The sequence below is a fragment of the Babylonia areolata genome, chromosome 4 (genome assembly GCF_041734735.1).
Source record: "Babylonia areolata isolate BAREFJ2019XMU chromosome 4, ASM4173473v1, whole genome shotgun sequence".
NCBI classification, from domain to species: Eukaryota; Metazoa; Mollusca; class Gastropoda; order Neogastropoda; family Buccinidae; genus Babylonia; species Babylonia areolata.
Window position 1 is genome coordinate 38,476,114 of NC_134879.1, and position 25,907 is coordinate 38,502,020.

Genomic DNA, 25,907 nt, shown 5'->3' on the forward strand with positions numbered 1-25,907 from the left:
TGTATGCGTCCGCGCACGTCCGTGTGTTTGGAATGCCCCCTGGCCGTGACCTGAACGGGCAGACGACATGTGTAACGTTGTGCACGCTGAGAACTTCACCTCGTGACAACATGACGTTTTGCTGACGTCACGCCGCGTGGCCAGGCTGAGGTGGCAGGGGAGGGGTGTGGAGGGCAGGTGGGGATGGGGTGGTCTCCCATGGTTGCTGCAGCAGCGTTGCTGTGATGTCGCCATCCCCTTGACGCGGACTGAGGAGCGTGGGCGTGTTGTGAATGGAGCGAAGGCCATTAGGATCGTCTGCTGCCGACTGCCGCCCTCCCACGCACTACGAGCTGTAGTAGAAGTTGTAGGACAGGGCGGAGGAAACGTCTTTACGCGCTCTGCACCCTTACCTGTCACACACCACTCAGGGGATGAGTTCTGCTGATTGGGGGGGAAGACATTTTCAACGATTTCGTCATCGGTGTTCGGGGACTAGATTGGGAAGACACCGCTTTTGAGCCTTGAGACGGTGATGAGATTGCTCCTTCATGTTTCTCTGTGTGGGTGGAGTGACGGAGATGTTTGACAATTGCGAAATCGTGGTATCGATCGTGTAGCGGTGCAGTGAGAGCGGCAACGTGCTGCTGGCTCCACACACACACACACACGGATGTCGCCACTGGGGCCCAGTGTTTTCCCTGGTCTCTGTGAGGGTGTTGTGCCGTGCAAAGTGCAGCAGTGACGCTGATGATAAAAACGAAATGGTGGCACAGGTCCGTCACCAGTCCAGACCCTCTCTCTGACACAGTGTGCCTTCACTGCCGTCACCTGACTGAACTGCAGCATCGCTGTGACACCAGGTAAGCCCGACACTGTTCACATTTGTCACTGATAGACATAATCAGCGTAACAACTGTGGCTTCTGCCTTAATTAGAACCCTTGCATTTTGTTTGAAACAAACTCTTGACGTTGATGTTGTGTAGTGTGGAGGAACGGATTCGAGAACGACACATGATACAACATTGGACAAGGTGCACGTGTCAGCGAAAGAAAAGTTCACGCTTCTACCTTAATAAGAACCCTTGCTTGTTTGTTTGTAAGAAACTCTTGACGATAATGTCATGTAGTGTGGAGGAACGGATCCGGGAATGACATATGATAAACGTTGGACTCAAGGGAAGACAAGTTCACGTTTTCATCATTATTCTCGACGTACATTCGCCGTCAATTTACCTGTTGTACAAAACACCTGTGGGAGTGGAGGGTGTGTGGTTTTGCTGTGTCAGGTTGTGGGGTGGGGTGGGGGATGGGGAGAGGGGAGACAGATGGCGGGGACGGTTTCATCATCAACGGCCACAAGACAGCCGTCATCAGCTGCGCGCTTTATAAATACACAGCCCCAGGCTCTGTACTGGTCCTACATACAGGATGTGTAGTTCATATGTGTTGTATCGCTGTGATGCTTTCCACGGAGTCCTCGCTAACACGCTGAACACGTAGGCACTGCACACACACACACACACACACACACACACACACACACACACACACATGCATGCATGCATGCATGCACGCACGCACGCACGCACGCAAACACACACACACACACACACTTATCTTTGGTTCTCATTTTAGCATGACACAGAACGCTGAACAACATGCGACAGGTTAGTGCAGAGATAAGAGAGATGACTTTGGACGAAGTCATAAATAGACAACGCAGTAGAAAACTAATTTTCTGACTTTTCGTTTTCAGCCAGTACATCCAGTGGGGCGTCGTTGTACTTGGTGTCAGGGGAAGGGAAGATATAAGTACCAGGCCTCGGGCAACGATTCAGACACTGAAAGAACCATTCTCAAATCTTCAGCTTTTAGGTGACGTGAGACAGATCCCCGTCCATTGCAGGGTCTGAATTCTATGGAGTCAAGCTGAACCGGTGACGAAACCTTGCAGTGTGTCCTTGGCATTGAAGGAAGCTGCGGAAGTGTTGTCCCCTACCAGACGCCATGTTGGTTCAGGGAAACGGGTTGTTCATGAGCGACAAGAACGGTAACCCCACCCAGGACCCGGACCCGGGTGATGGGAAGGGGGGCACAGTGCCACACCACATCCACGACCTGCCGGACGAGGTGCTGGTCCGGATCTTCAGCTACCTGCACCCAATCCGCCACGAGCTGCCCGTGCTCGCCCTCGTCTGCTGCAAGTGGCGCCGCCTGCTCTCCGTGTCGGGGTGCCTGTGGCGGGACCTGCGCGTGGACCCCCGGGGTTACCGCTATTGGCACTTCTCGCTGCTGTGCTGCATCTTCCGCCTGTACGGGCAGCACGTGCAGAGGCTGACGTGGTACGAGCACTCCCCGGTGTACGAGAGCGTCTTCTCGCTCATCCCCCGCCTGAGCAACCTGCGCCACCTTCGCCTGCCTATCCTGTGGACGCGGGCCGTGGTGGACTCGCTCAGCCCGCTGGGCCGTCTGGAGCAAGTGCAAGTCAACGGCGGGTTCTCCCTGACTGACGAGGACCTCTTCCGCGTGGGCCAGTCCTTCCCGGACCTCAAGGTGGTGTCCATCAACGCCTGCTGGAAGATCACCGCCAACGGCATGCGCCACTTCCTGGGGTCCCTGCGCGGGGTGGACAGCGTGAAGCTGAAGATCAACTCGGGACTGCCGCTAAACGACGTGCGGAGCGAGCACGCGATGCGTGAGGGTGGCCGGATCGTGCAGATGGTGGCCGACAGTTCCTGGGCCCCCGCGGTCAGCGTGCTGTGTCTGCACTTCGTGCCCATCGAGATGGACGAGCTGTGGACGGTGGTCAAGCGCATGACCAGCCTCAAGAAGCTCAGCATCAGCAACTGTGAGGTCAGTGCCCGTGTCAGTCTGGGTTTCTCTTTTTTTTTTTTCTTTCGCTCTTCTTGGGTGTGGCCCTTGATTGATAGTGACTGGTGGTGCTTATAAAGTTATGCGTTTGGCTTGTTTGCTTCCGTTTGTTTGCCCATGGGTATGTCAGTCATTTCATCGTTGATTCAGTTCAGCATGCTCATTATAACAGTGCGTGATTATTTGAAAATCTGTATATCATTTGTCTTTGGCGAGCGAACGCGCGCGCGTAGACACACACACACACACACACACACACACACACACACACACACACACACACACACACACAGACTCACGCACGGACGCACGCACATACACATTCGCACACAAAAACACACAGAGACAGACAGACAGACAGACAGACACACACACACACACACACACACACACACACACACACACACACTGCACTCAGACATACACAGAGACATACGTCACACACAAAAACACACAGAGATACACACACACACACACACACACACACACACTGCACTCAGACACACACACACACGTCACACACAAAAACACACAGAGACACAGACATACAGACAGACGGAAAGACACACACACACACACACACACACACACACACACACACACACACACACACACACACACACACGCGGGTAAAAAAGAGTATTGTTGCAAATGCAAACTACAACTGCTTAAAAAACACACCAAAAAAACAAACAAAAAAACGGGAGGGGGGGCGGGGAGGGGGGGGGCTACATTTAAATCTGACAACTAACTGGAGTGTGCAATAACACAACGCATTATAAAACACATCACACACACGTACACATGCATGAAGCAAGAAATTGAAATGACAAACGGACCGCGCAGTGCACAATGCTCTAAAAAAAAGACATTGCACGCACGGCGCGCGCCCCACATCGCGTGCACCTACCCCCACCCCCTCCGCCCCCCAATGGCCTGAAGACGACATAAATCAGCGATCAATACAGTGCGGACCGTGTTGGGGTGACAGGTGGCTCGGCCCTTGTCATCACTGCACTGCTGGCCCTTCACTCTGTTCCGAGTTCTCTCTCAGTGTAACTGCTTCATACTATGAGGAGGGGAGAAGGGGGCGGCGAGGTAAACGTGCTGATGTGTCGGTTCTCATCAAAGCAAACCATTCTCTACCCTTCATCTCTCGGATCGGATAACAGCTTGATTGTTGTACTCGTAGTCTTCGGTACGAAGGAGAAGTATTATAAGCTATGACTTCCGGCGACCGACTGTACAGATGGATGGATGTGTGACCTTGGACGGGATGGATGACATCTGACGTTGGACTGAGACGTCTGACGTGGGACTGACTTGATGAGGTCTGACTTTGGATTGGATTAATGAGGTTTGACGTTGGACTGACTTGATGAGGTTTGACGTTGGACTGAATGGATGGATGAATGGATGGATGAGGTATAACGTTAGACTGGATGGATGGATGAGGTGTAAGCTTGGAGTGGATGGATGGATGGATGGTGAGGTTTGAGGTTGGACTGGATGGATGGATGGATGAGGTATAACTTTGGACTGGGTGGATGGATGGATGGATGAGGTTTGACGTTGGACTGGATGGATGTATGGATGAGGTTTGACTTTGGACTGGATGGATGGATGAGGTTTGACGTTGGACTGGATGGATGTATGGATGAGGTTTGACTTTGGACTGGATGCATGAGGTTTGACTTTGGACTGGATGGATGGATGAGGCTTGACGTTGGACTGGATGGATGTATGGATGAGGTTTGACTTTGGACTGGATGGATGAGGTTTGACTTTGGACTGGATGGATGTATGGATGAGGTTTGACTTTGGACTGGATGGATGGATGAGGTTTGACGTTGGACTGGATGGATGGATGAGGTTTGACTTTGGACTGGATGGATGGATGAGGTTTGACGTTGGACTGGATGTATGGATGAGGTTTGACGTTGGACTGGATGGATGTATGGATGAGGTTTGACTTTGGACTGGATGGATGGATGGATGAGGTTTGACGTTGGACTGGATGGATGGATGGATGATGTTTGACGTTGGACTGGATGGATGGACGAGGATTGATGTTGGATGGATGGATGGATCGATGAGGTGTGACGTGTTTGTAATGTATTTGTTTCGCGGTTGTTTGAGAGATTGATTTCTTGATGTTTCATAGTGTACGGCGTGTTTGTCTGCGTGGGATGGGTGGTAGAGGTTATGGGAGGAGGCGTACACGTGCGCGCCAATGTGTGTGCGTGTGTGTGCGTGTGTGTGTGTGTGTGTGTGTGTGTGTGTGTGTGTGTGTGCGTGAGAGAGAGAGAGAGAGAGAGAGAGAGAGAGAGAGAGAGCGTTCAGCCAGAAATATACATAACGGTAATTTTAACCATCCCAACCTTGCCAGTGCATCGGTTTGACGGATAATATTTCCCACCTTGCTTTTCCGCTTTCGAACAAATCAATGCTTTTTTTACTTTTTATTTTTAAAAGTCGCTTGGAAATGTCTTTTTCACGTGAAACGATGGTGGCAGTTGTGAACAGGCAAGGCAAAGCAAGGCAAGACAAGAAGTTTATTGTGTCAGTTGGTTATCTATTTATCTAAAAACTGCGCACCAGTAAAAAAAAAACATGGATGGAAAGAAATCATCACATATAACGATTTTTTTCGGTTTCTCTATTCCTGTCTTATCTTTTTGCTTGTTTTGTCGTGTCCTGTTTGATCTCACCTCTCGTCTGTGTTATCTTACCTTGCCTTCGGGTATAACCTGTTTTGTTGTTTTTGCTAGTGGCCTTTATCTTGTCTTATGATTATCTGAACTAACGTTTAGTTTATTCAGGAAACATATCATAGCTGTGCAGTTCTGTTACCAAGCCAACCCGACGAGAAAAAGAGTTGACAGATGAAAGTACAGCTTTTGAGGCAGCTGCCAGGGTTAGCTCGCGGAACCTGTCACCGAAGGCCCACAACTGAAGGCTCACGAGTACACAACCCCATTGACAAGTCCCCGTGCAGTCAATAAATCGATGCTCACCGCTATGCCCACTGTGGCGGGAACTGCCGTCGGCGAATAACAAACTGTTTCCGTTTGTCACTGCTTATACGTTATTACATATAGCTGCTCATATTTGTTTTTGTGTGGATCTGTTCATGTTCGTACAAAGATCAATCGAAAGATGTGCATGATGTATGTGTCATTTGGACTTCTCTTGTGAAAATCATAGCCATAGAAGTTTGCTGCATATTGACGAAAACGTTTAGATACGCGGGGTCATGGGACATTGTGACAGAGTTGACGGGAAAGGGTAGGGGCTAAAGAGGATTAGATCACGCGTTACGACTTCTTGGTATTGTGAGGGAATCTGGTTAAATATTCTGATCTGAAGTTATCTTATCTGATGTGATATAATCCCGCCTTTCGCTACTTTATCTTGCCTCTTGGGTTCAGTTAGCCAGAATATATCAAGGCAAGGCAAGGAGTTTATTTCGTGTACCCCTTGACTTCAATTAATGTAGGGTAATGTGCACTTCAGCTGGCGAAATACATCGTTCATGTTCAGCAACAACCGCAGGCAGTGGATGAAGGCTGTAAATTTAATATGTTGCTAGCAATAGCATTCACAGGATATAACGATACAAGGCCATTGACACCCTTCCCTCACAGGATCAATACATGGACCTCCAAATGACGTGGGTGAGCGATGTGGAGGCGGCTGTGTGTGAGTGCAGGGTCGTATCGGTCAACCCGCCGTGACGTGCCCCAAGGTCAAGGGTAAGACCTCCGTATTGATGGGGCTGGCTGAAGGTCAGTTCTATTTCTGGAGCAGGCGGTGCGCACTGCATATTCATGAGGAACGTAACTCATCAGCGTGGCTGGTGGTGGATATCGGAGACAGAGGGATGGGCTGGGGATTGAGGGGAGTTACAGGTGGAGGAATCTGATCTGACCCCCTCTACATTCCCCTCCTTCTTTCTTTCTTGTTAATAGTTTTGTTTTCTTTGATGAAACCCTACCCCCCACATCCCCCGTTTTTTCCCCTTTCTTTTATACCCCAGGGCTGGGTGGAAAAAAGCATATGTTTTGCTTATCTCATTTCCCTAGTAAAATAAAAATTCTTTCGTTTCGTTTCGTTTCGTTTCCGTACCCCGTGTTAGTCCACGCTTTCTCGAACTGACTCCACGCTTCCTCTCACTTTACGAGAAAGCGTGGGATTGTGATGAAGCGTGGTCGTTCCCCTGTCACACTCTCCCTCTGTTGCGAGAAAGCATGGGGGCCGCCCCACTGACCTAAAAGTTTCAGTGACCTAAAAGTAGATAGATAAATAAACGAATGAATAATAAACCGGTTTCTCGCAGCTGAGAGAAAGTGTTGCAGAGGAACGACCACGCTTTCTCGTGAAGTGGAGATCTGACCCCCCACCCCCCCCACCCCCTCCACTCTCAGCCCCAGGTCCCTCTCCAAACAGGTGCCGAGTTTACCTGCACCCATCCACGTCAACCCGTTTTCAGTCAGTCCCGGATGGAGAGGAAGGGGTGTGGAGGGGTGTAGGGGCAGGGGGGACACCTAAGCCCTATGATCCCCACTTGTCAACCGCCAAGAAAGACCAACAAGCAAGAAGCGAGAATGGCTGCAACAAATTTTGTGCAGGGAATAAGTTTACTTCTTTTCAGTTCTGTTCTTGTTTGATCCTAGTTCGGAAAGAGCATCAGCTGCCCACCTGATCGGACCACATCGTTGTTACCTCCAAGTGCCTTGTTCTTTCCCAGTCCTCCCGTTCCCTCTATTCTCAAGGTCCAAAAAAGCGGCCAAAAGTCTGCTCTTTATTTCAGTACACAGTTGCGGCACACAGAAGAAGAAAAGGGAAAGAAGGTAAGTTAAAACAACAACAACCCCAACAAGACAAAACAAGATGACAGCTGAACACAAAAGGCAGGCGTGGCCCGCCATCTGTTTGTGATGGTCCCTTTGAGAAGGGCCGAGCTTTGAAGTGTTGACAGCTTGTCCATCCTTATGACTGGTTGCGTCAGACGGGCCAACCACAGCATCCCCCCCTGGCCCCTCCCACCACCACCACCCCACCCTCTCACCCCGCCCCCACCTTCTGACTCACCTCCCAGACACGCAACGCCGTGTACTTGGCCTGAGGTCTTTCAGCTGATCGCTGCTCGACTTTCCCGAGCTGATCACACGGAGAGTGAGGTCAGGCCGGTGCATGCTGTTGTCCTGCTGTTGAGTGGTTCCTTCAGGGCTGTCCCGCCGTTCTTGGCGTCACGTGGGTATTGTTAGCAGTCCTTCGGGGCAGTTGTCAGGGGCAACAGTCTCAAAAGTCCCTGTCTCTACAGCCCCCCTGTCTCACCAGTCTCACTGTCTCAAGAGTCCTTCCCTCTCAACAGTCCCTCTGTCTCAAAAGTTCAACACTCTTGTGTGGAGGGGTGGCCTGATGGTAATGCGACCGACTAGGTAGCGAGTATTCGCGGGTTTGAGTGCTATATATGGACTGATATTTAAAAAAAAATTTTTTTTACTCCCTTTGGATAGTGGTCCCTGTGCTAGCTTTTCGGATGACGTGACGATAATGCGAGGTCCCTTGTGCAGCATTCAGTTAGCCCAAGCCCAAGACTGGAAGCACACAGGTGCTCGCAGGTGTCAGCGGTAGTGTGTTGTCTGGGGAGGGGCGGACCTTGCTGTGTGACGTCTGTCTCTTGCAGCATCGAGACGTTGTTGCCGGTCCTCTTCAGAGTCTGGAAGTGATGGACCTGCATGCTGGTCTGTTGGATGCGGAGGCTTCACGTTCACGACGCTGACTGCCGCTCCTCTTGAGGTAGTACTGGGTGTCCTTATACCTCAGTTTGGGCCTTCCCTGTCTGCGTGAGCCTTCCTTGAGTTCACCGTACACCAGTCGTCTGGGAATGCGACTGTCGTCATAATGGACATTTATATGGCGCGTTTCTCCAGAAATACTGCTCAAAGCGCTAATAATAATGATGATGATGATGATGATTGTGGTGATAATAATAATAATAATAATGATAATAATGGACATTTATATGGCGGGTTTCTCCAGAAAGACTGTTCAAAGCACTTTACATTTCACATGTCCAGCCCAGCGAAGCTGAGCCTTCAGCAACACTGACACAATGCTCGTTGAGCCAGCTCTATCCAGCTCTTCATGGTTTGTGACTTTGTCCTGCCAGTGGATGTTCATGATTTCCTGTGGAACTGTTCCAGCTGCTTGATGTGCTGGCGATAATTATGGGGTCCACATTAAACACCCATAGAGCAGTGCAGAAATGATGACAGCTTTGTGGACCTTGATGTTTGTTGATAGTCTGATGCCTTTCTCTCTTCTTTTGAGGTCTGGTACCACCCTAGTGGCGACTGTCCGACCCTCTGTATGTAGGATAGTCAGTCGAGTTCGACTCTGACCATCAGAACAGCAGGTAACTCGTCCAGACTGTCTGGGCTAGAATTTGATTATAGTGGAGAGTGTCTTGCCCAAGTTACATCCCCACTCTCTCGGCCAAGAGGGTTTTAGGACAGTCGGCGTTAGGATGGTTCCCAAAGGCCAACTAGCCCCCAAGGCAGCCGACCTTCTACAAGGATGAGAAACACAGAACAGGAAGGCCCAATCTTCTCCGTTGGTCATATTGTTGTTCAGCGCTGAACACAGGTTCCGCGTTTTCACTTTAAATTGTACGGTCATCAAGACACGTGGCATGAGAACCGTCAGTACAGCGGACAGCCAGGTAACGACGTGTCCGCGAGCTGTGGATCACTCTCCCGTGATGGGCTCCTGCGTGCTGACGGGAGTCCCGTGCATTGACGTCACGCTGTTCGATCCACACCTTCTCCCTGTCTGACCGCCACCCTCCCACACAGCTGTTGGTGTGTGTGTGTGTGTTCTCTGTGTGTGTGTGTGTGTGTGTGTGTGTGTTGTTTGTTTGTTTGTTTGTTTGTTTGTTTGTGCGTGTGTGTGTGTGTGTGTGTGTGTGTGTGTGTGTGTGTGTTCTCTCTCTCTCTCTCTCTCTCTCTCTCTCTCTCTCTCTCACTCTCTCTCTGTGCGCGTGTGTGTGTGTTCTGTGTGTGTGTGTGTGTGTGTGTGTGTGCGTGCGTGCATGTGTGTGTGTGTGTGTGTGAGAGAGAGAGAGAGAGAGAGTGTATGGGTGCTCTCTCTCTCTCTCTCTCTGTGTGTGTGTGTGTGTGTGTGTGTGTGTGTGTGTGTGTGTGTGTGTGTGTGTGTTTCTCTCTCTTTCTCTGTGTGTGTGAGTGCGCGCTCCGGAATTGCCAACTTAGCAGCCATTTTGATATTAGGCATCCCTGATATTTCCATTCCTTTTCCAACACCAATGTGAGTGTTCGTTTGAAGCACAACTCTTCATAGATGATATTCAAATATAATTATTGAACAAAGCATGGAATGCACTGTCTAACGTACAAACCTGTGTACTGCAGGCCCAATCAATACAATAACGCACGTCCTTCATACATCACAGCTGAGCTGTACAAGGATTTCGAAACTCCACAGGATTCCATCAGGACTCGATCAGCTGCCAAATATTAAACTGTTTTGCGCAAAATCGCAAACGAAAGTTGAAAACTCGGTATCACAACCCAGCGAAAGTCACAGCAATAAACTACGCATTGAAATGGGGTCACCAGGTTACATACAATAGTTCGTTTTTGGACGTTTTATTCCACTGGTTGTTTATGGTAGTGTGGTGACAGTCAGCACTTTTAACGGCCGAGCACTGTAGTCGCTGTACATACACAGGTGTATGTGTGTTGGAACAGTAAGGGTTAGTTATTTACAAACGGACCTGGAAACTCTGAGTACTGATTGAAAACTCCGATTGGCCCCACTCCCCTCTGTCCCGTTCAGTCATTGTGTCTCTGTTTGTCTGTCTACCCCTCTCTCTGCCTCTGTCTGTCTGTCTGCCTGTCTGTCTGTCTGTCTTTCTCTCTCTGTGTCTCTGTCTGACAGTCTATCTGTCTCCAAACACAACTGGAAAATCTGCTGACTTATTCGCATACATTGGCGTGATTCTCTCTCTCTCTCTCTGGATGGTCAATTTCGACAATGTATTTTTATGATGTGTTCGTATTGATTTGAAGTGTTTCGGTGTTACATGCTTAAATAATTATTATATGTTCGTATTGATATGAAGTGTTTCGGTGTTACATGCTTAAATAATTATTATATGTTTTATATGTACTTTGTCATGTGTTCGTATTGATATGATGTGTGTCGATGTCACGTCCTTAAATAATTATTGTAAGGATTATATGTAATTTGTTTCGTGTGTACTGTTCAAACCTTGGAGATGAACGACTGGGGGGAAAGGCACAGTACCTGCCTGCCACATGGACTTTTTAAGCAAATTACAAAGTACCAAAGTGCCGCTTATTCCTTAATAGTTTAGTTTGCTTTGATATGTTTTTCTTTTTCTGTTCCATTTCATTTGTTTGTACCATTTTTGTTCTGATTTGTACCTACTATGTCACTAGAGTTTTACAGCTAATGACATTAAACAGTGTTTTCAGTGTTCAGTGTGTTCAGTGCTCTCTCTGTCTCTGTCTCTCTGTCTCTGTCTCTGCCTCTGTCTGTGTCTGTCTGTCTGTCTCTCTCAGGTTTTTTTTCCTCGTGTTTTTTTCTTTCATTTGAAATGAATTTCTCCTGTTTCTTAACTTCTCCGTTTTTCTCTCTTGAAAATTTGTTTTTTCTTTCTTTTCCCGAGGGTTTCATGAAAGATGGCTTGTATGCTTAATCTGTTGCCCTCATGAAATGTAAATTATTCATTCTCTCTCAATAATCGGAACAGTCAGAGGTAGTGGCGGCACGTTCAGGCAGCGTGACGCGATGTTACCCACCTCCACTGTGTCCCTTCCCAGCCGTTCAGCCTGTACACACTGAGAAGCACTGCACTGTGTCCATTCCCAGCCGTTCAGCCTGTACACACTGTGCAGCACTGCACTGTATCCCATCCCAGCCGTTCAGCCTGTACACACTGTGCAGCACTGCACTGTATCCCATCCCAGCCGTTCAGCCTGTACACACTGTGCAGCACTGCACTTTATCCCATCCCAGCCGTTCAGCCTGTACACACTGAGAAGCACTGCACTGTCCCGTGTCCAGGGGTTGATATGAGAGCTGGAAACTGAACTACAAAATTGCGGAAGGATAAAAACCCAAAGATCACTGCTTTAGTTTTCAGTGTCCACATTGTGGGTTTTCTTCAGCAAGACGATACTTACAAATTCAGATTGTGCGACATTCTTGGTCATCGATGATAGGCAACTTTGAGTTTTGTTTGTTGTTGTTGTCTTTCTTTTGGGGGGATGGGTGTAGACAGCAAACGCACACTGAAGCAAGTATTGACATGCATGCAGAGTGTATTAAGCAGCTGAACGCTGACCGTGGGAACTAAGACCACCGAAAGGCTCTCAAGCCCTGACCAGCGTGTTGGGAGACTGCGAAGGTCAGGGATATAGTCCAGTTTTTCAAAGCAGATGTGGTGTTGGCGCATATGGACCGGGCCCGCACGCTTTGACGACACCTTGTTGAAAGAGAAACGGAAACAGGGTTGACAGTGACGAGGAGCAGAGTGCATGAACAGGCAGCGGTTTCTGAACGCGGCCCGGGACAGTTGTGACTGTTCCGTGCCCCACGACACTTAACAGGTGCTTCCACCCAGACCCCGCTGCTGTTACCTTTCCCTCCCCCTTGAAAACAAAACAAAACAAAACAAAAAAAACAAAAAAACAAAAAAAAACACACGCCCTCCACCCCTCTCTCCCCTCCCCTTCAGCCCCTCTCCCCTTCCTCATTCTCTATCGATCTCCTGGCGGGGTGACGTCAAAGGAGACAGCAGCTGGGCGCGCGAGGGTTGGGCGGAAAGGAGCTCAGGCGTCAGCCTCCGCTTCCCACGCCCTTCAGTGACGTCACCGGGTCAGCTGATGGGGCTCCTCCTCCTTCCTCTCCCTCCCCTCCCCCCTCTTTCTCCCATCCGACATCCTGACGAAGCAGTCTTTTTTTTCTGAAAGCCATTGTCCGACTTCTCACCTTCCCCCCTACCCCCCACTCCCCACATGTCAACACCTTTGTTGTGTCTTTTGTGCACTGCTCTGTACAGCGTCTTGATTTTCATTTTTGACTCATTTGTGTAAACAAAGTGAGTCTATGTTTTAACCAGGTGTTCGGTTCTCTCTCTCTCTCTCTCTGTGGTAAACTTTAACATTGACATTTTCTCTGCAAATACTTTGTCAGTTGACACCAAATTAGGCTTAAAAATGGGAAAAATTCAGTTCTTTCCAGTCATCTTGTTTAAAACAATATTGCACCTCTGGGATGGGCACAAAAAATAAAAAAATAAAAAAATGAAGCCTAATTATATGCAAACTGCATTTACTGTTATATTTATATTTTTGTATTCTCAAAACTTGGCACTTTGATCTGATATTCTGACACAACAAGAAGAGCAGTCATTGTTATCATTTTTTGTTCAAACAGGAACTTTTGCTAGGCATGGAAGTTTTATTTATTTTGCAAACGTTTTGGTGCAGAAAGGAAAAAGGGAAATTACTCTGTAATTAATGCTAGGGGACTTAATTTACTTTGAACCGATCTTTCTCATCTTAAACATTACATTTTGAAATTATACTCAATACATAAAAAGCTTGTGTGTTTTACTCTCAGTGTACAGGGCTTTCACTATGTTCATTCACCCAAGTGGTCTTTTTCGGAAAACACTAAAATCAATATGACGAGTGGACTTTACAGATCTGTTGGCTGAGCCCTCAAGGTCATGGGCAAAAATCAGTTGCGTACACATATTTATACACATTCAAAGCGCGTGCTCATATTCTTTGCGAACGCGAACGACGCTATTTTGTTTCAAGTTGTTGACCTGCCCGTTCAATCCTATATTCAATGGACAAGACACGATAACATGTGATGGAAAGTTGGAGAAGGAGACCATTAAATATTTATTCAGAGAAAGATTTGTGAACGCCTCATCACTTACTGGATCATGCCCCAAACTGCCATAAAAATATCCACAGAATCAATCGGAATTCAGTTAAAAATTGTAAACCATGCGAGTTAATACCCTTGAACTGAACATGATGAAACGAAAAAATTTCCAGTCTTGATTTTTCTCAAAATGAAGTCCTTACGACGTTTAGAAGTACTTGTACTTGGGTCTACATGTTATTAGTTTAACAAAATACTAAATTTTCATATCATCTTGAAAACTATAAAACTAGAATGAACATAAAAGAGAAATTGAATCGACCGTGTCGTACTACATTCCCGGCGGGTGTAACTAAGCTTGTACATCTATCTATATCTAGTGAAAACGGCTAAATGTTGCAGTGTGATTGCGGCGATAGCCATTAAAATTTTTTTTTTTTTTATTGCCCTTAAAGATTTTTTGAATGCCCAAGATACACCAGAATTATATGATTTAAACAGCGTTCTCACTGCGAATACCGCAATTGATTTATCGCCCTTTAAAAAAGTATGTTCAAATGTTAAATTTTAGAACGTCAGTAAAGGGGCCACGATAGTGTAATGGATAAGGCAGTTTCTTAACACCCGAACACGCGGGGTTCGAGTCTGGTTAGGACTTAAAAAAAACAATTCTTATAAACGCGAAGCTTTATAATAACAAATACAGAACACATTTTAACGATTAGATTTTTTTAAAAAGTGTATCACAGGTGAGTCTTGAAGGCCTTGCCTCTCGTTTTTGAAACAGAAAGAAACAGAGAGAGAGAGAGAGGTGGGGGGGGGGATGTTTGTGTGTGTAGAGGGCGGGGGAGGTGAGGGGGTGGGAGGTGGTGGGGTGTGGGGGGGGGGGGGGTGGGGGGAGGGGAGGCTGTTCAATCAATGGGGTGTGTGGAAAACCGAGTCCTTATTTCCTCACAAACTATTATTATCCGATAGTAATATAAGTCTGAAAAAGGTGTGCAGCTGCGTCAATGGCGGGGTGAAAACTGTCAGACGCGAAAACAACAACAACCAGAGGTGCAATATTGTTTTAAACAAGATGACTGGAAAGAAATGAATTTTTCCTGTTTTTATGCCTAATTTGGTGTCAGCTGACAAAGTATTTGCAGAGAAAATGTCAATGTTAAAGTTTACCACGGACACACAGACACACACACACACACACACACACACACACAGACAACCGAACACCGGGTTAAAACATAGACTCACTTTGTTTACACAAGTGAGTCAACAAACCAGTCACTGGAGTTGCAGAAAGAAGTAAACGTACTGCACTGCATAGTATTGCATTGCATGACTTGTCGCCACAACGCCATTCTGTCTGTGTGAAATTCGGGCTGTCCTCCATGGCGGGGAGAGCGCGTCGCCACAGTGCGGCGCCATCGATTGTTTTACCTTTTGTTTTGAGAGTTGACTTTACTGCAAGGGTTCATCAGGGGCTATTCTTTTGTTGCCGTGGATTCTTTTACTTGCGCTAATGTATGATACAAACGGGGACGGTGCGGGGGGGGGGGGGGGGGGGGGGGGGGGGCTGAAGGGGGGGGGGGGGGCTCGCTTATTTTTTCACCAGAGATACTAATACTCAGACCACTTAAAGTGTAGTGAAAGGGGTGGGTGGGTGGGGGTTGAGGAAGTAAATATCTCAGTCTGTGCGACATGGTGTGGAGTTTGTCAGCATTCAGGTCTCAGACCCACCCAGGAGGACGGACTTCTCAGTCACGTTGACTGTCCTCGGCTTGTCGTTGGGAATGGCCGTGCGTTCAGTGATACACACAATGGAGGCTGCAGGGTGTTGACTGCTTGCCAGGCTTTCTTGATTCGGGTTCTGACGCCTCCGTCACAACGCCTTTCTTTCTTGATAATAATAATAATAATAATAATAATGATAGTAATGATAATAGTAATAATGGTATTTATATAGCGCTGAATCTTGTGCAGAGACAATTCAAAGCGCTTTCGCACCAGCCATTCACACGCATGCATAACTCTAAAACTGGAGAAACTGAACACAAGGAAGAGGCAGGGAAGGGAGGCTATTTTGGGATGAGGTGGGTTTTAAGGCCAGACTTGAAAGAGCTGAGTGCGGAGATTTGACGAAGCGAAAGAGGAAGTTCATTCATATTGCAAGGTTCAGAGACAGAGAAAGAACGGCTGGCCAACAGTCGAGTTTTTGAATTTGAGTATGCGTAAACAGAGTAACCGAAGCCGAACGTAGAGAGCGAGATGTAGTGTAGAGGTGAAGGCAGCCACAGAGATACGAAGGGGCAGATTTGTGAATACATTTATATCATAGAGTGCTGATCTTGTATTTAATTCTGTGTGAGACAGGGAGCCAGTGGAGATGTTGCAAAAGAGGAGTGATGTGCTCAGATCTTTTCTTTCTGAGGACGAGTTTGATTCGGGTTCTGAAGTCTCCACCACCTCGCCTTTCTTTCTGGATTCGGGTTCTGACGCCTACATCAGAGCCACTGTCCTTGCTGACCACGCTGCCCAGGCAGACAGACATGTCAGTCACACTCCAAGACATCATGTGAACAGCTTGGTCACAGAGGTGTCAGCCATCAGGTCTTTAAGCTCCACTCTGCTCAGTTTCATCGACGTTCTCTCATCACAGATGGAGTTGGTTTTCTTTGTTGTAGATTCTCGTGGACGGTTCGTGAGTGTAGGGTGAGCGGGGTGCATTGCACCCATAAGGAGCGCTGTTGACAGGATGGTAGCCAGAAGCTGGTAACAAACCCCATCTGCATGAGTTCTCCACACAGCCAAACAGCTCTCTGATGCCCATAGCTTCCTTTGTGGGTGTTGATGAACCTGGGCCGGGCGGGCAGTCAGTATGGGTGTTGATGAACCTGGGGGGTGGGGAGTGGGCAGTCAGTGTGGGTGTTGATGAACCTGGAGGTTGGGGGCAGTCAGTGTGAGTGTTGATGAAACTGGGGGTGGGGGTGGGGGGCAGTCAGTGTGGGTGTTGATGAACGTAGAGGGCAGTCAGTGTGGGTGTTAATGAACATGGGGGGGGGGGGGCAGTCAGTGTGGGTGTTGATGAACGTAGAGGGCAGTCAGTGTGGGTGTTAATGAACATGGGGGAGGGGGGCAGTCAGTGTGGGTGTTAATGAACATGGGGGAGGGGGGCAGTCAGTGTGGGTGTTGATGAACATGGGGGCAGTCAGTGTGGATGTTGATGAACATGGGGGCAGTCAGTGTGGATGTTGATGAACGTAGAGAGCAGTCAGTGTGGGTGTTTATGAACATGGGGGCAGTCATTGTGAATGTTGATGAACGTAGAGGGCAGTCAGTGTCGGTGTTTAGGAACATGGGGGGCAGTCAGTGTGGGTGTTGATGAACATGGGGGTCAGTCAGTGTGGGTGTTTAGGAACATGGAGGAGTGGGGGGCAGTCAGTGTGGGTGTTTAGGAACGTAGAGGGCAGTCAGTGCAGACTGAACACGTGATCACTATGGTTCCGCTCTGTGAAAAAGAACGGTGCCGTTAGATCAATTCCGACACAATCTTTGACGCATATTCTTATCGTAAACGAAATCAAAGAAACGTTTGTTCACAGCGATGGATTTAAAGCTAAATATCCCTTCTAACTAGAAATAATGTTTTGAACCAAGGTAAGTTGTGATGCTTATCCTAATGTTCATGTTGGTGACTGTCTGGTGTGTGTGTGTGTGTGTGTGCGTGCGTGCGTGCGTGCGTGTGTGTGTGTGTGTGTGTGTGTGTGTGTGTGTGTGTGTGCGCGTGTGTGTACTTTGTCCTGAGCCTGACGCAAAACGGCACGAACAAATATGGTCATATTGCCCATGTGTTTTTTTGTCCGAGTTCTATATATCAACCCGATGTGATCTCAGCTAAGCTATGATCGTGTCAAACGAATCTTATTTTCTGTGTCTCTTTTCACTGCCGTGCTTTTCTTTTTGGGTAATGTTCTCTGTAATTATTTCTTGGTAATGTTCTCTGTAATTATTTCTTATTCACAAAATTTTTACACAATTCTCTGATATACTGACACTCTTACAGCAGTCGTTTTATTATTCTCAGTTCAAGTAGGCACTTTGTGCTTAGTGTTTAAGTTAAAAACTAATGAATTCATATCTCCGTCGAGAGCAGAACAATTCTGCCAAGTAACGGGACGTCAATCAGTTTTGAATCAAAATGAAATACCACTCATCTAAAACATTACATTTTGAAACACGAGTCAAGACATAGAAAGGCTGCTGCGTTTTACACACAGTGAGGGCCGTTTAGTCGGAAAACAACGTTTCGGACATTCACTTGAATTCATTATGAGCACTGACATGCATTCAATCGATAATTCCATTTTTGAATGGAGGCGAAAGAGGCCGCTAAGTTTTATTCAGAGAAGTTGTGTATAGGCCTTATCACTTACTGCATGATGTACCCAAACGATCATAAAAAATCAACAATTTCCCTGGACTGGCACTGGTTAACTAGTTAGTTCGTCTCAAGTTGCACTGCGCATGCGCGTATTAATCTTGTTTCAAGCATGCAAAGACTTTCAACTTCCACCATTATTAGGACAAAACATTCGGATTTTGTGGATGTTATCCTTGAGCAGACAGGTTTAATTGTGATCGACCTTCAGTCTGCACTGTTCGGAGCGCGAGAACGCGTCTCAAAGAGCTGGGTTTGTCCACAGGGCGCAATAGTCAAGTGGTAAAAGCGTTGTGCTTTCAATCTGAGAGTCCCCGGTTCGAATCTCGGTACCGGCGCCTGGTGTGTAAAGGGTAGAGATTTTCCCGATCTCCCAGGTTAACATATGTGCAGACCTGCTTGTGCCTGAACCTCTTTCGTGTGAAAACGCAAGCAGAAGATCAAATACGCACGTTAAAGATCCCGTAAATCATATCAGTGTTCGGTGGGTCATGGAAGCAAAAACATACCCAGCATGCACACCCCCGAAAACGGAGTATGGTTGCCTACATGGCGGGGTTAAAACGGTCATACACGTAAAAACCCACACGTGTAGATGCATACGAGTGATCGTGGGAGTTGCAGTCCACGAACGAAGAAGTCCACAGTGATTATCGTGATTAGGCTGCTTAGGACAGAATTGCTCTTACTTTCAAAGCTTATAATTATACATATGGATTCTTCTTCCGAACCTTCCAGACAAAGAAGTGAAATAATTACAGAGACTATGCTGTGAATTCGTATGGGATAGGAAACCAGATAAGGTTAAAAGAAAATACTCGATACAAAATTGAATAGGTATACCAGACTTATAAAAGTTCATACATGCTCTTAAGATAACATGGATAAGGAAATTGTACACAGGAATACCAAAGTGGAAGAAAATCTTACTTATAAAATGAATGTCACGAAATTAACTCACTACTTCTGTATGGTTCAAGAAAGTTTCTAAATACCGAATGTAACCAATTTTGGAAAGATGCATAGCAGGCATCCATGAATTTTCCGAAACAAGTAGAATTAAAAGAGCCACACGAGGTACTTGCAGAGCGCCTATTTTATAACGAATTAAGAGTTGGTAACAACACAATTCACTACAAATACTGGACAAACAAGAATATATTTCTGGTTATAGATGTTGATGAGAATGGGTGCTTCCTCAGTTACAGATGCTTTACAGAAAAATATACTATTAATGTAAACTATTTAGTGTATATGGGATTGATACGTTCGATAAAAAGTTATTCAATCACACACAATATTTATCTTAATGGTAAAATCTGTAATGAACAACCGAAAGCACTACATTTACTATCCTGTACTAAGAAAGGCTCGCAAATATATTATGACATACTTCTTGAACCACTCTTTATTTACAATATAAATTCCTTTATTAAGTGGGAGCAGAGGTTGGATGTCATCGTTGATTGGGAAACCACCATGAAGCAAATAAAAAAGTAAAAGAGATAAAATTGAAATTGTTTCAAAGTAGAATTTGTCATACATTTTAGTTACAAACAAAATTCTGAAGAAAATGGGCATGACAAACAGTGACTTGTGCAATTTCTATAAAATGTATGTAAAAATGAAATAGATTCAGTACAACATTATCTGTGGGTTTGCAAGTTCTCTCAATTGTTTTGGAAGAAATTAGAGAACGTTTTGAAGGAAAGATGTGATACTTGCTCAAACGTTAAGTTAAACATGGAATTAGTTCTCTTTGGAAATGATGAAATTACAAAAACAGATGAAACTTTCAACTATATTATTCTTTTTGCAAAATATTTTTTTATGAATGCAGAAAAAATAAAATCAAACCATGTATAAAGCACTTTCTGAATGATTTAAAAATAGTTATAAAGTAGAAAGATATATGCATTCAATTGTATTTACGAGAAAACAGTGTCCATATATAAAACTTCTTGAAAACAATAACCCATAACAAAATATGATGAAATATCAAAATGCACAACAATGATGAAGGCTCAATGATATATTTTTATACTTGAAGAGCAGATGTATGTGAATGTGTAAGTATGCGAGTATATAAAAAAGTATATGTATGTATACTTATTTGCACTTATGTGTCTGCAGTAATAATATTTAAAATGACTATGTAATGGGTGTTTTATATAGTCAGTTTTGGAAAACTAGAGGAAATGTGTTCATACATAGATACTCCATATATATCTATATATATATATATTTTTTTTTTTTAGAAAGCAATGTATGGATTGTGTTCTTTTCGCATTACGTAAGCTAAGCACAGTGTCCATAACTCTATGCTGATGCTAAGTATAATGTCTATTATATGTTATAAAACTGCACTGTTAAACATGATGAAAATGTGTCCACCTTGACCAAGTTGATTAAAAAAAAAGAAAAAAAAGAAAAAAGCTCTGTATCCAGCACACACAAGTTTGATTTCGAGAAACACTCGTTTCTGTTGGTGAGCAAAAATGATGTGGATCGTGATGTGACGGGCGCAATAGCCGAGTGGTTACAGCGTTGGACTTTCAATCTGAGGGTCCCTGGTTCGAATCTCGGTAACGGCGCCTGGTGGGTAAAGGGTAGAGATTTTTCCGATCTCCCATGTCAACCAATGTGCAGACCTGCTAGTGCCTGAACCCCCTTCGTGTGTATACGCAATCAGAAGATCAAATACGCACGTTAAAGATCCTGTAATCCATGTCAGCGATTGTTGGGTTACGGAAACAAGAACATACCCAGCATGCACACCCCCCAAAAGCGGAGTATGGCTGCCTACATTGCGGGGTAAAAACGGTCATGCACGTAAAAGCCCACTTGTGTGTACATATGAGTGAACGTGGGAGTTGCAGAATGCAGAAGAAGAAGAAGAAGGATCGTGATGTACTGCTACCCCCTCCACCTCCCCCCACCCCCTATCTCCTCCCACTCCCTTCCACCCTTGGTTTTTATTCCTAGTTGTTTTGCCGCAGGGATCACTCGTGAGCCATGAAGGCTTTGCCTGTTGTTTTCATCAGTCTGGCCAGCTGGGGGCATTGTTTGCCGTTGTTATGTCACCACATTGTATTGATTTGCCAACATTGTTTTATATTTGCTTGCATCGCTTTATAGTTATACTGCTTTGTTTTGCGTTCATTTTGTATTTTGCCTGAAGTTACTGTGGTATATTATTCTCCCTTGATGTTTGTGTTTGACGTTTGTCTGCTTGGTTCATTTATATATATATATATATATATATATATATATATATATATATATATATATATATATATATATATACACGAGGGTCATTCAATAAATAAGGTGAATTTTTCGGTATAAGGACTTCTAATACAGATAGAAGCTTACTTTTTTTTCTTTTTTTTTTGTTTTACTTCTTTTTCACATGGATTTAATTTGTTTTGCAGATTAAAAAAAACTTTGAGAGTTTTGGCGATTAACAAAGATGGCCGACCAAGAAGCATGCTCCAGGATTGAACAGCGGTCAGTTATCAAGTTTTTGGTTGCTGAAGGGTGCAAACCAGTTGAAATTCATAGGAGAATGTCAACTGTGTATGGTGCCACATGTTTCAGCCGAAAAAATGTCTACAAGTGGGCTAAATTGTTTAAAGAAGGACGGAGCAGTGTTGAGGATGAAGACAGGCCTGGAAGGCCTACAGAAGTGAGGTCTCCTGAGGTGATCGAATCAGTCAATGACCTCATTCAGTCTGACAGAAGGGTGACAGTGGATGACATTGCAAGGACTTTGAGCTTATCTGTTGGGACAGCACACAGAATTGTCCATGATGACCTTGGCTACTCGAAGGTCAGCTGCCGGTGGGTGCCAAAGATGCAAGGCCTCACACAGCAGCCCGAACGGTGCAGACCATCAACGAGCTGGGCTGGGAACTGCTCCCTCATCCCCCTTACAACCCAGACCTTGCCCCTTCAGACTTTCACCTGTTTGGTCCCTTGAAAGCGTTCACGAGAGGCACGAAGTTTGAAAGTGACGATGAAGTCAAATGTGTTGTGAGCGACTGGCTGAGACATCAGTCCAAAGATTTTTACGCTGAGGGAATACGGAAGCTTGTGCACAGATGGGAAAAGTGTGTGACAGTGCTGGGAGACTACGTTAAAAAAGAAAGAAAAAAAGTAAGCTTCTATCTGTATTAGAAGTCCTTATTCCGAAAAATTCACCTTATTTATTGAATGACCCTCGTATATATATATATATATATATATATATATATATATATATATATATATATATATTTTTTTTTTTTTTTTTTTTTTTACTTCTGTTTCTGATGTTTGCTTATGACAGATATGTCCTGATATGTTTCTGTTCACACACACACACATACACGCGCGCGTGCGCACGTACACACACACACACACACACACACACACACACACACACACACACAGAGAAAGGGAGACAGAAACAGGATATATAGTGAAGAGTGGGGATTTGAGAAATGATATTCCTCCTGCATTTCATGTGCAATCATTGTAAATTGATTTTTTTAGCGTGTTGGTCTGGTTTTTATTTTCAAGTGCCTTTCATTTCCCTTTCCTTTTGTGGTGTGTATGACAGATGTCGTTTTTCCTCCTATTTTTTGTGTTATCTGTTGTTGTTGGTTTTTTTAGTTACAATATTTGTATCTGTAGATGAATAAAAAATGTATAAAAAAAAGAAGAAAAAAAAAGACATAAAGAGTCGCAGACGATGCCCACCACCAGAACTGACACGTGAGTCTTTCCATTGTGCCACCAGCACCTTCACGGCATCCGCCTGGTGTCGGAGTCCCTGCAGAAATTTTACCTCTTCAACCTGTGGAACGTGCTCTTCGTCAGCGTGGAGGCGGAGGACCTGCGTCACGTGACCATCGACCAGGGCCTGGAGTCCCTGGAGCACGTGCAGGTCTACTCCCCGAGGCTGCGCCGCGCGTGCGTTAACGGAAGCAACGTCCTGCGCACCCTGAACCTGAAGGGCGGGAGGCTGAGCTTCCTGGAGCTGAGCAACTGCGAAGAGGTGGACATGCGGACCCTGAGGGACACGCTGTCCCGGAACCCGCGCATGGTGGTGCTGAGGCTGGGCTGCCTCTCCGTGGACTCCCTGCTTCTGGATGAGGACCTCGTGCCGTGCCTGCAGGAGGTCTGCCTCCTGGGCGACTTCTCCTGCGAGGCCGTGCACGTGCGGTCGCCCAGCCTGCGGCTGTTCCACACGGAGGCTGACAACGACCTGATCACGCTGAACCACATCTACATCACGGCCAACCACCTGTGCAAGGTGGCCCTGGTGGGCATGCCGGCCCTCAAGACGCTGACGGTGCAGTGCGTCAGCATAGACAGCATGGAGCTCAACCTGTGCAGCGACGACCAGCTCGTGCTGGACTCGTGCGTCATTCAGGCCCTGGGCTCCATCGGCTTCCTCAGGCTCTTCGACTGCAAGGTGGGTCAGGGGGCTGTTTGGATCAGGGGCGAGTGGGCTGTTTGGGTCAGTGAAGTGAGGGGTGGATGGGCTGTTTAAATTAGCGAAGTCAAGGTGAGTGTGCCGTTCGGGTAATTGAAGTCAGGTAGTGAGTGAGCTGTTTGGGTCAGTGCCTCCGCAGATTATTGTTTTGTTCAAGATTTCCCCCAAAGTATCAGTGAGGCTGCAAGGACATCGAGAATATTTCTTTGTACTGTACAGTATACTGATTTCTGTCTACACTTGGCAAGTAGGAGTATCAAGTGTGAAGAACCGTTAACCTAACAACAGTTGACTAGAATCAACACATGATTCAGTCTCTGGTGTGGACCATCTGGGGATAGTTATTTTGGAACTATTTTGTTATTGTTGTCCTGTCCCCCAACGGCTGATAATTGAAACACAGAGTCTTAAACAGATAGTTTTTCTGTTCTCCAAATGATGTGGGTGACCGATGAACTTGATGTTCCCCGCCCTGAAAGCTGGACCTCTCCTAAGATTAAGTGACAAATGAACTTGATGTGATGTGTATGACAGGTGAAATTGATGTGATGTGTGTGACACATGAACTTGATGTGATGTGTATGGCAGGTGAACTTGATGTGATGTGTGTGACAGATGATGTGATGTGGGTGACAGATGAACTTGATGTGATGTGGGTGACAGATGATATGGTGTGTATGACAGGTGAACCTGATGTATGTATGACAGGTGAACTTGATGTGGTGTGTATGACAGGTGAACTTGATGTGATGTGGGTGACAGGCGATGTGGTGTGTATGACAGGTGAACTTGATGTGGTGTGTATGACAGGTGAACGTGATGTGATGTGGGTGACAGATGATGTGTGTATGACAGGTGAACCTGATGTGATGTGGGTGACAGGTGAACTTGATGTGATGTGGGTGACAGATGATGTGGTGTGTATGACAGGTGAACTTGATGTGATGTGGGTGACAGGTGAACTTGATGTGGTGTTTATGACAGATGAACTTGATGTGATGTGTGTGACAGATGAACTTGATGTGGTGTGTGTGACAGATGAACTTGATGTGGTGTGTGTGACAGATGAACTTGATGTGATGTGTTTGACAGGTGATGTGGTGTTTTTGACAGATGAACTTGATGTGATGTGTGTGACAGGTGAACTTGATGTGGTGTGTGTGACAGGTGAACTTGATGTCAATTGGCATCTGTAACAGATGTGCATGACAATTTGACCTGTTGTGTTTTATGTGACAGGTGAACCTGGTGTGTGTGTGTGTGTGTGTGTGTGTGTGTGTGTGTGTGGATCAGAATCAGAATCAGAATCAACAATTGAACCTTAACAAGGTTTATAAGGCATGCATGCTCACTCACATATACCACACACAAAAACTAATTAATGATAAAATAATAAGATAAAATATACAAGAGATTGGATTACTTCTGCAAATGCTGTGGTGGTTTTGGCAGCAGTTTTTGACAAAATTTCCAAACATTCCTGCAGGTTTGTCTTCCAGTGAACCTGATGTACTGTGTGTGTGTGTGACAGGTAAAGCTGATGAGTGTGACAGGTAAGCTGATGTGTGTGACAGGCAAAGCTGATGTGTATGTGTGTGTGACAGGTGAACCTGATGTCAGTGTCCACCCCCCTGGCCCGCACGGTGGTGCTGTACCGCTGTCACATGACGGACTACGTGCTGCAGATGGCCCTGCACGGCTGCCCCAACATCGCGCACCTCAACCTGGAGAAGTGCCGCAACATAACCCAGGTGGGCGTAGAGGCGCTGCCCCTTAAGTTCCTCAACCTCTTCGGCTGCCGGGACGTGGCGCGCGTAGAGCTGGACTGCCCAGAGCTGCTAGCCATCAACCTTGGGCAGTGCCCCGATGTCCGGCTCTTCGTGGGCGGCGTGGAGCAGGACCTGCTGGACCTGTGTCGGCGCGGCATGCAGATCGTGCTGCCCGGGGACTCCATCCGCTGGTCCCACGACTTCCCCCCGCAGCTCTACGTCTGCAGCTGATGGCCGTTCGTCTCCAGGGTTCGTGGAACTTGGGCCTCGTCCGTGCTGGTTCCCTTGGACATGTGGAATGTCGCCCCAGAGCTGAAGAGACTGAGCTGCGGATTGAGCTCATCCGTGCTGCTTCCCCAGGACACGTGTCATGTCCCAGATCTGAAGAGACTGAATTACGAGCTGTGGTGGAAC

The 25,907-nt window shown here is 46.3% G+C and overlaps 1 protein-coding gene across 1 annotated transcript; it reads left to right on the forward strand.

The window, feature by feature from the left end:
* On the forward strand, positions 1-25,731 carry LOC143281159 (uncharacterized). Its single transcript, XM_076586166.1, has 4 exons — positions 1-842; positions 1,740-2,836; positions 23,026-23,703; positions 25,329-25,731. Exons 2-4 carry the CDS (start codon positions 1,991-1,993, stop codon positions 25,722-25,724), a joined length of 1,920 nt encoding a protein of 639 aa, XP_076442281.1. The 5' UTR covers positions 1-842; positions 1,740-1,990; the 3' UTR covers positions 25,725-25,731.
* Positions 25,732-25,907: the final 176 nt, after the last annotated feature.

What these genes read in the sequence shown, in the direction of transcription:
- LOC143281159 (XM_076586166.1), top strand. Translation starts at nt 1,991, where the DNA reads ATGTTGGTTCAGGGAAACGGGTTGTTCATGAGCGACAAGAACGGTAAC. An exon ending in TCAGCATCAGCAACTGTGAG is followed by an intron (nt 2,837 to 23,025) that starts GTCAGTGCCCGT and finishes TTGTGCCACCAG; the next exon opens with CACCTTCACGGCATCCGCCT. An exon ending in TCAGGCTCTTCGACTGCAAG is followed by an intron (nt 23,704 to 25,328) that starts GTGGGTCAGGGG and finishes TGTGTGTGACAG; the next exon opens with GTGAACCTGATGTCAGTGTC.